Genomic DNA, 10,640 nt, shown 5'->3' on the forward strand with positions numbered 1-10,640 from the left:
GAGCCTCCTGCTGTTGTTAGCGTGTGTGTCAGGTGAGCCTCCCGCTGTGGTTAGCGTGTGTGTCAGGTGAGCCTCCTGCTGTGGTTAGCGTGTGTATCAGGTGAGCCTCCTGCTGTGGTTAGCGTGTGTATCAGGTGAGCCTCCTGCTGTGGTTAGCGTGTGTGTCAGGTGAGCCTCCTGCTGTGGTTAGCGTGTGTATCAGGTGAGCCTCCTGCTGTGGTTAGCGTGTGTGTCAGGTGAGCCTCCTGCTGTGGTTAGCGTGTGTGTCAGGTGAGCCTCCTGCTGTGGTTAGCGTGTGTGTCAGGTGAGCCTCCTGCTGTGGTTTACGTGTGTGTCAGGTGAGCCTCCCGCTGTGGTTAGCGTGTGTGTCAGGTGAGCCTCCTGCTGTGGTTAGCGTGTGTATCAGGTGAGCCTCCTGCTGTGGTTAGCGTGTGTATCAGGTGAGCCTCCTGCTGTGGTTAGCATGTGTATTAGGTGAGCCTCCTGCTGTGGTTTGCGTGTGTGTCAGGTGAGCCTCCTGCTGTGGTTAGCGTGTGTGTCAGGTGAGCCTCCTGCTGTGGTTAGCGTGTGTGTCAGGTGAGCCTCCCACTGTGGTTAGCGTGTGTATCAGGTGAGCCTCCTGCTGTGGTTAGCGTGTGTGTCAGGTGAGCCTCCTGCTGTGGTTAGCATGTGTATCAGGTGAGCCTCCTGCTGTGGTTAGCATGTGTGTCAGGTGAGCCTCCTGCTGTGGTTAGCGTGTCTGTCAGGTGAGCCTCCTGCTGTGGTTAACGTGTGTATCAGGTGAGCCTCCTGCTGTGGTTAGCGTGTGTATCAGGTGAGCCTCTTGCTGTGGTTAGCGTGTGTATCAGGTGAGCCTCCTGCTGTGGTTAGCGGTGCTACAGTGCATACTGTACACTACAGCTACAGCTCTCTAACTGGATTAATGTATGGAGTTATAAAGTGTTAATCTCAATCTCACTGGATTATGCACAATACAGACCAGAGCGCAGAGAGGACAGAACAAAACCCCAGGATTCATCTGCATTCCTCACACCCAGCAGATTACAGCTCAGAGCAAAGTTGTTTTCAATGAGGGATGTGGAGGCAGGTTTGAAAGGTTAGATGAAATATGTACAGTATCATAAACCTTGGGAGAATAGGGGAAGAGGCCACATAAGTGGGCCAGAACGTACTGCTGTGATGATCAACTGACAACTTTGAAAACAGTTGATTTGCAGTAAAAAAAAAAATCAGACTGGCATCTTTTGGGTGTTTGGGAATTTGGGAGCACTTGGATGAGGGTTGTGATGGGGTTTCAACCCAAGTGGGCATGAAGAGCAAGGCAGACAATCACCGAACACACACACACAAGCATGCACACATACAGAAGACACTTTCTCTCTCACACATACACACACACAGTCAGAAGACAGCATGTCATAAATGGCTGGCAGATGTCACCATGGTGTTACAGTTGTGTTATTCTTATGTGAAACACTGTCCTTCTACTTGTCTAACACTTAGATGGGTACTTGAACCAAATGAATGCAGTTCAGACTCCCTTGTCCATCCAAACGTTTAGATAATAGCTTAGTGCTGGTAGGATCCGTAGGGCTGACTAGTGATGACAGCAACAGGATATACATATGATCACAGTGAGAGGTGGGTCAATAAATTAGGGTGTGTTGAGAGTGCCACAGGAAATGACATCACAATTACACAGGTGACAGTTACGTAGGTGGCATACCTGTGGTGTAGGGTTCACTGTTGTTCTGACCACAGTTCCTCATCTTGACCGGAGACAGGCAGAGAGGCTTGACCACCTTGTGAGTCCCTTCACACCAGTAGGAGGTGCAGAGAGCCAGGATGGACAGGGCCAGAGCCAGAGTGGTCAGGGTCAGGGACAGCAGGGAGCGGGACCGACGAGACATGTTCTCCAACATGGCCACAGGAGGGGAGAGGGGGAGGGAAGATCAAGAAGGAGGGATAGGGTGGGAGAAGAGGAAGTGTGTAGAGACTCAGGGCAGGGGAAGGAGAAGAACAGGATGATGAAAGACAGATGGACAAACGGAGGAAGATGGGATATAAGTATCAACAGCAGTATGTGAGGATGAGGTTGTTGTTGGTGATGTAGAGGATGATGAAGAAGATGATGACAGTTCTGGTGATAGATTGAAATCAGTGAAAGAGAGTTTCAAAAAGAAAGAACAGAGTAAAAAACAAGAGAAGATAAAAACAATGTAGAGAAAATATTAGAAAATGGGGACAAAGGGAAAGCAAGAATAGAGAGAGAAGGGGAAAGAGAGAGAGTTGGATAAGATTCTGTCAAGTTAAAAGAGAGATGGAAAATAACAGATGGACAGAATGGTGAAATTAACAAAGGAGAGGGGTCACACCAGGAGAAAAGAAAGGGATGGGAGGAGGACATGTCTGTCCGACCAGGACTGAAAGTTTATGCTGTTATAAATCCCTAGGGCTCTTCACTCTAACCATTCAACAGTAATGGGAGTCAATAGATCACTAGCCCCTAGCCGCCTTTCATCATAAACCTTAGAGAGCTATCGGATATGCTATCTAGATCTCTGTCACCTAACTTTTCACTCTAGTCCTACAGTGAGTTTTGATCATACAGACTTGATACAGATACTATCAGATCCAGCCGTAAAACGTGTCATCAAATGTAGAGATATTATTGGAATACATTTTGCTTTGGCGTACAAGTGTTTTACGTATGATCACATCTTAGGGCAGATACAGTATATCTTACTCATAGTAATGCTCAGGGTGACGGGTCGTACAGGTCCAAGAGTTCACTGTGCGTTTGCATTTGGTTATGGAGTAATCCATACCATTCTGTTACCTGCACCCCGTTATTAACTTTCTACTTCCTGATTAATAGGTTCTGGCCTGCCTCCACCTCTCACGGCATCCTCCTCACGACTTAAAGTAGAGGAGGAAAAAGATGGAGGGAATAAAATGTACAGATTACTTTTTTTGATGAAATCATTAGTTAAGCCTCTGATCTAAATCATTTTTCTGGTAATCCATGTTAATCTGCTCTAATCTGTTTGTGTTAGGTGTGTTAGAGTGTGAAACCCACTCTGGCTCTCTCTCACACTGTTCGTGATCCCTGCAATGTTAACACAGGATAGATTAACCAGTTAGTATGACTGCCGATCACTGTAATATCACTAGAATCTTCAAGTCAGTCTCAGTGGGAAGTATGGGTGCTGAGTGTGCTGCAGGACCCCCTGAAAAATCAGAATAAAAAAACAAGTTTAATAAAATAGTACTAGATTTACTAGTTCTGTATTAGCGGACCGATATAGCCGCCTGTAACGTGGACAAAAACCCGCATCCCCAAACTACTTCCCACGGCTATGTCCGGTGAAAAACTTTTCAGATTGAAGGTATTGTTTACATAGCCCATTATATTCAAGTTTAATACCCAACACATTCTGTAGCAGTCAATAAACTGAAATCCATTGGCATAACAAATGGGCAATGAATCAACAATAAAAAATGCTAAACACAAAATGACCTACTGTACGTTAAAAACCCAGTGCCATTTCACTACACCTGCATTTTGCTACACCCACAATAACATCTGCTAAATATGTGTATGCGACCAATAAAATGTGATTTTCCCTATAATCCTCAGTTACCTACAGCAACATTCTCTTTCAGTCATTTCAGTTGCAATATTTGTATTTTTTTAAAGGAAGGACTGGACAGTACAAGACATATAAACAACCATACAGAGCACATCAAAAAGTACATTATTCTTTTCTCCATGCCAAACTCTTAACAGCTTATTCAGTTCTAGGAACTACTAATTCTTATCCTGAAATTTGGCACCAAATCGAAACTGCATCGTTGCCTCACTACAAAAGAAACAGAAGTCTATTTTTCTCTTGAGACAACATCCATCACTACAATGCAATCTTTCTACTGCCGTCTTTTGCTGACATTTATTTTCCTCCATCACAGGCTTTCCTTCCTATCCTCTTTCGTATTTTTCTCAGTCCTCTCCGATATGCTGAGACATTTATGTTGACCAAACAATAACTTTGCACACATTTTTTGGTATTTTTGTCATCCCTGGTTTAACCCAAGTACTCTGCACTACTCCTCTCTCTAATACCCCTTTGTCAGAATGAGCAGTTATGACCCTTACCTCTCCAGCCGGATGCTCCTCTCTCTCTCTTTATCCTCCTTTCCCACTCTCTCATGCTCTAGGGCGAGTGTGAGTCCCCCGCCACACTCCTCCCTTTTCTGTCTTTCTTGGGAATTTGTGTCACAGACCCATCCCAAATCCATGTAATCCCTCTAAGTCCATCTGTTACTGTACTTTCTCCCATATCAGTCTCCCTCCCTCCCTCCCTAGTACCCCCTCTACCTTTCTTGACTAACCCCAACTCAACTTTCACCCACTCTTGGCACCATCCCATGTCATGTCATTAAAGTGTTTGTGTTTGAATTGTTGCACTCATCTCAATCTGTGTGGGGTTATATTTAGTGTAAGTATCCTAGCCGGACAGGTTATGCCCCCTGTGCAAAGCCAAATCCTGAGTCCACAGAGTGAGTTTTCATTTTCCAATTAATGTCTATAACTGTCTGGAGACAACACAGGGGACAGAGTGGGTTTACTTTATATAGTCACAATTTATTTACATTGGGTTATGTACAGCAAAACAAACAAGAAATTAGCAATGACAACATTGGTTTAGGCAAGGAAGGAGTATAAACAATATTGTGTGTGTATGCGTCTGAACTGAAAAGGGCTAAAAACTGTTAACCCCAGGCTTGAGATTTACAATAATGTAGAACAAGCTTCCCATCGCTGCCAAAACACTGAAAAACAGAGAGAGGGTAAGAGTTACTCTTTTAGAAGAATAGGAAAGGGAGCACAAAACATCAGCTGAAGTATTTAGTGGGTATTTAATAGGGACGGTCAAGGCCATGGGTCAAGATGGGGTCAAGTGGACACTAATACCCTGACCCTTAGACCAGGAGAACTGTGCCTGATAAACCTTTAGCCTTTACCCCAGTGTTAACAGGTCTGAAGAGAATTAGATAGTAAGTCATATGTGATGCTGGCTCCATCATACAGGCTTGCAATGAGCATAATGGAGCTTCTGCCAAACATCTATACAGTTCCTTCTGATCTGTAAACACTGAAGGGGTAGCCTTGGGCTAGAGGCTATTTTGTAACCAAATTCTCAGAATCACCTCACATCTTTTCTCACATAGTCTTGTTTATGATATTCCAGACACCTTAATGCATACTTTTAAATTATATTATGATCTAAACATAACAATTAAATAAAAACATTTTCCTTGTTACTAGCCTCTCAATGGCTAATAGATAGCATCAGCAATCCAGGGTTTATATACATCCTTGGTGAATACTCTATGCCTGAATTGACATAACACATACAGTGGTGTACTGGCCGCAAGGAACAGTAGACCCTGTGAAGATAAGAACAGCTCCATCGCACAGGGAACTGCTCACGTAGACCTCCCTCCGGTGGTCAACTAACTTACCACAGGACAAATAGATAACAGAAAAACTGCATTTCCCAAGGCCTCCAGAAATGATTTCAAATGAAAAGTACTCACTTCAAACAGGACACCTACTTCCTGATCAGGCGAGGGAGAGAATGACTGGTTGACGTAAATGAACTGTGTGGAGAGAGATTTTTGTTATTGTTTATTATCTATTTCACTTGCCAATAAAGCCCAGAGTGAGTGAGTGAGTGAGTGAGTGAGTGAGAGTGAGTGTTTAGAATCATTGAACAAGCTGACGCACTACAGTCCCAGATGAAAGGCCACAGTGGGTGCATATCAAGGGGCCAGGATGCTTTCTCCAGTTCATACCTCAGTCACAGACAGAAGGGGTAGTCCAGACATGTCACAGGGGCTATAAAGCTGAAGCATCCGTTAAGAACGGTCAAACAGAGAAATGGTTCCAATTGTTTTTCCACCATTCATTTCTCATAGGGGATTTTAGAAACACGTAAATGAAGGGCTGCGTTTCATGTAGGCTTACCCTGGCATGACGCTTTGATAACCATGTTAATATCTCTCAGACAAGGTTACTTTTATCAATATATTCACCTCTATTTATTCTCAGATTCGAAAATGCTAATTAGCATCAAAGTAGGCACCCTGCATGACTACAAATCCCTGCACGCTTCTGCACGTCATCTCTAGCTGGCACCTTTGCTAACAGGTACATTTTAAGAAATGTTGCCAATTTATTAAATTACAACATTTAACTAACATTTGATAATTAATCCAGAGATTCTTACCTTTGCCTCAATTCGGCATTTGTAGTTCTTTATAATAGCCACATTAGCAGATAATTAGCATTTCATTTGTTGGGGGTAAATACAGGCAAATATATTGATAAAAGTCACCTTGTCTGAGAGAAGTTTTCTAAAATCCCCTATGGGAAAAATGCATGGTGGAAAAACAATTGGAACCATTTCCCTGTTTGATCGCTAGGTTTTATGGGTATAATGACTCATACTGTGATACTCTATAGGATCGTGCTAGGCTTTACTTGTTCCCACTGTAAAACGACACAGATGAACCATCTTAGGTTAGTTCTAAATATCTTTGCCCCATTGGTGCATATACCAGAGGTATCACCTGTCCACTTCCTCTAGCTGAAGGTAAGGAGACAACTATTGAGGAGCACACACACAATAACTCACCAGTTGTTCATTGGCCTCCATCTTGAGGAATCGAGAGATGAACTGAGAGAGTGATTGCACTGTCCTCCCTTTCTCTACTGACCATTTCTTTGTCTTCATGATGGGGGTGTCTCCTACTGCCTTCAACAACACATCAACTAGGGAGAGAAGGAGGAAGGGAGAATGAGAGAGAGACAGAATACATGTATATTTTGCATAATAGACTGCTAGACTAAAGTTAATGCCCTGATCTGTGTTATCAAATCAAATTTTATTGGTCACATACACATGATTAGCAGATGTTATTGCAAGTGTAGCGAAAAGCTTGTGCTTCTAGTTCCGACAGTGCCGCAATATCTAACATGTAATCTAACAATTCCACAACAAGTACCTAATAGACACAAATCTAAGTAAAGGAATGGAATAAGAATATATACATATAAATATATGGATGGGCAATGACAGAGCGGCATAGGAAAGATGCAATAGATGGTATAAAATGCAATATATACATATGAGATGAGTGATGGAAGATATGTAAACATTATTAAAGTGGCATTATTAAAGTGACTAGTGATCGATGTATTAGCCACATAACCTAATTTTGCAACCTAAACTATCATAGGTTTGCAGCTATGTTATAGTCAGCTGGAAAAATAGGTAGATCTTGGACTGTGAAATCATTATGATCATGACACACGCCGTAACGTCTGAAAATAGATTTTGGCATGTTCTGTGTAGTAAGAAATAAAAAAAGATGTCTCAGCCTTAAACATGCTTTTATAACGTGTTAAAGTAAGAGGTAACATAGTTTGAAATGCAAGATAAACGTTAACGATTCACCCAGAGCCCGCCCTACTTAATGTCTGGGCATTCCTGACCATCGATTCGCTGTTTACAAAATTGTTTCAATTCTATTGACTGAGACAACTGTCAATCAACCTCTTCCGGGTCAGTTTGCTTGTAAACAGAAAGCACGATATCTTACTGTAAATTTAAATGTGAGTCAAACAGTCTCTCATAATTTACTTTTTTTCTTCTCGTCTGCCGTCCCCAAGTCTTCCGTAGGCTGTTGTGGGGTTGAAGGCTCATCTTTTTGCGTTTCTGTAGGAGACTCTGCGTTGTCAGACATCCTCAGCAGTCCTTATCATGAGTGTGTGCACTAGATTCTGACGCGCACTCGTTATGGGGAAAACGCTGCATGCTATTGGCCGAAACCAATGTCAATGCTCAATGCATCTCATTCGATTGGTGTATAGGATGTTGTGGCGTTGTAAACAGTGGTCGTAGTTGACAGTTGATCTCGTGGTGTTTCCATCTATTCGTGAATTGTTGAGGTGTGCTGTCAATGCACAGAAAAAAAAAAAATGTATGAAATGTATGCATTCACTACTGTAAGTCGCTCTGGATAAGAGCGTCTGCTAAATGACTAAAATGTAAATGTAAATGTAATGCAATTATCGCTGTCTCTGTTTAGCCAATATTTTTTACAGCTTGATCTAGCAATCAATGTCTAATTCTATGACAGTCTCGGTCCTTTATTTCACATGCTGAATGTTGGCTGTGTACTGTTTATGTAACCCCGTTTACTCTGTCATAAATCTAAAATGTTTCTAGATTTTGCTAATAAGGAGGGGGCGTCAACTGTCCGGCAGCTGTAGAAAGTTGGACCTTCAAGTTCAACCATTCCACACGTCGAACCCCCACTATCAACAGTACGTTTGAGCCTTTTGCCGTTTCTATACCAATTTAATGCTTATTTACTTTCTTTTGATAGGCATTCCTGGACATGCATTCCTTTAAAGTTGACATGCATTGAAAACATTACAGTGAAATATCAAAATCTGCAATATCTATGACATCATACGAATTCCCTATGAGCATACCCACTGTATACATACAAATACAGCATGACATTAAAATAATTACATGCATTGAATCCTCTTGTTGTCTTGTCTGTGTCTTGAGTTGAATAAACAAATGTTGAGAGTTGAGAACATGATTTTGCTGTCACAAATGTTTTCTGTCACATTCCTCTGAATCTGATCCATTGAGCACCCTTTTGACGTAGTACTTCTTCCAGACTATTCTATTCTCTCCCTTTTCTCACTACATATTGCTCTCTCGGTGGCAGGGATTTGCAAACTGTCAACAAAGGGCTCAGTGCTCTTACTGTGTGACATGCAGGAGAAGTTCAGACCCAACATCTTCCAGTTCACCAACATCGTCAGCAACGCAGCCAGACTGCTACACACACACACACACACACACACACACACACACACACACACACACACACACACACACACACACACACACACACACACACACACACACACACACACACACACACACACACACACACACTCATATTCATACAGCTCATTACAAGTTAAAGTTGTTGCCACCCACATAGCAGCATAACAAATTCAATGTGTGTGTGTGTGTGTGTCCCCACACCCCAGGCGGCCCATGTTCTGGGCATCCCCCCCATAGTGACAGAGCAGTACCCTAAAGGCCTGGGTCCCACGGTGCCTGAGCTAGAAGCTGGGGACCTAACAGCCCACGCCAAGACCAAGTTCACAATGATGATAGAGCCAGTGGAGAAGGAGCTCAAAGCCCTGGGAGATCCCAAGATAGCCATCCTCTGTGGGATAGAGACACAGGCCTGCATCGCGGTGAGACCACAGGGTCAGATATGACTGGAATTGGTCCCTAAGCTCAGATCTGTGATCAAGTTTTTCCCTACCCTACCTGAATCTGGAGCCTTGTTCAGATTGACCCTTGGGAACAAGTTCATAATTAATTGAATTTACTGTAAATAGTGCTCATCTATCTGCTATTCTCCCACTAATTAGTGCACGACCTTTGACCTGCTGGAGAAGGGTATGGAGGTCCATATCGTGGCTGATGCCGTCTCGTCCAGAAGGTACTACTGTGTTCCCTACTATTTCTCTTCAACATGACAATACTGTTTTTCTTCAATGACATAATATGCTCACATTTTCACTGGTTAAACATTTCTGGTGCTGAGATATTCTTTTCCCTTCTCTATTTCTATCTCCAGTCAGACAGGCCGGTTGTTTGCCCTGTCCCGGTTGAGGCAGAGTGGAGCCTTCCTGACCACCACAGAGGCCGTCCTACTACAGCTAGTGCAAGATGCCAAACACAACAACTTTAGAGAGGTACTGTACCATGTGACCTCCACCTTTCAGAATACAGACACTGCCTATTGTCTTATCAGTTAGTGTTGTGATTACACAATGCCACTCAGCCTGTTACATGGTAATTACATAGGTTATTTCACAAGTCGTTACTCTTGTATAAGCCTATGTAATGTGAATAGTATCCAGCAGTGGATGAATCTGGAATGTTCATGTGATCATGTTTCCTTCCACAGATCCAGAAGCTGTTGGTCCAGCCGTCCCCTGACACAGCCCTGCTAGCCTTCTTCAGCTCTCTGTAGAGAAGACAAGCTCCTTCCTGTTGTCTGTGAATGCATCTGAAACACTGTGTGAACACAAGTACGGAAATAAACCCATGCTGCTGTTTTCCATGCTGACTGCTGAATGTTGATCATCTTTGAAATGGGGGGTATGGAGAAGGGAGCGTATATAGGAGCCCTTTGATGACATCATATTACTGTTGTGAGTTTTGCTTTGCTCTGTGTATGCTGGTAGGCTTACATCTCTTTCCTACTCCAAATCACATTTTATTTGTCACTTGCTTGGTAAAGAACAGGTGGAGGCTAACAGTGAAATGTTTTCTTATGGGCCCTTCCCAACAATGCAGAGAGAAAAAAAATAGAAATAGTAGAACAATAATAACAAAAGGTACATCATGAGTAATAATAACTTTGCTATATACACAGGGTTCTAGTACTGAATCGATGTGCATGAGTACAAAGTAATTGAGGTAAATATGTACATATAGGTAAAGGTAGGGATAAAGTGACTAGGC

The 10,640-nt window shown here is 42.8% G+C and overlaps 3 protein-coding genes across 3 annotated transcripts in view; 1 reads left to right on the forward strand and 2 right to left on the reverse strand.

Annotated features, from left to right (window-relative positions):
• LOC123728236 (germ cell-specific gene 1-like protein) overlaps positions 1-2,202 on the reverse strand; it is a 3,555-nt gene extending 1,353 nt beyond the window's left edge. The window contains exon 1 of the mRNA XM_045699911.1: positions 1,727-2,202. Within this exon, the coding sequence (XP_045555867.1) occupies positions 1,727-1,922 (196 nt within the window). The 5' untranslated portion in view covers positions 1,923-2,202. The remainder of the gene's footprint in view (positions 1-1,726) is intronic.
• Positions 2,203-4,624: 2,422 nt separating this feature from the next.
• LOC106576885 (ubiquitin-like protein ATG12) lies at positions 4,625-7,878 on the reverse strand. Its single transcript, XM_014154413.2, has 4 exons — positions 7,710-7,878; positions 6,702-6,838; positions 5,602-5,664; positions 4,625-4,833 (listed from the first exon to the last, which is right to left on the reverse strand). Exons 1-4 carry the CDS (start codon positions 7,810-7,812, stop codon positions 4,774-4,776), a joined length of 363 nt encoding a protein of 120 aa, XP_014009888.1. The 5' UTR covers positions 7,813-7,878; the 3' UTR covers positions 4,625-4,773.
• A 983-nt stretch (positions 7,879-8,861) lies between these two features.
• Positions 8,862-10,242, forward strand: LOC106576336 (isochorismatase domain-containing protein 2-like). The gene is made up of 5 exons (XM_014153464.2): positions 8,862-8,906; positions 9,146-9,358; positions 9,539-9,609; positions 9,748-9,865; positions 10,081-10,242. Exons 1-5 carry the CDS (start codon positions 8,862-8,864, stop codon positions 10,144-10,146), a joined length of 513 nt encoding a protein of 170 aa, XP_014008939.2. The 3' UTR covers positions 10,147-10,242.
• Positions 10,243-10,640: the final 398 nt, after the last annotated feature.

The sequence above is a fragment of the Salmo salar genome, chromosome ssa02 (assembly GCF_905237065.1).
Source record: "Salmo salar chromosome ssa02, Ssal_v3.1, whole genome shotgun sequence".
Taxonomy (NCBI): Eukaryota; Metazoa; Chordata; class Actinopteri; order Salmoniformes; family Salmonidae; genus Salmo; species Salmo salar.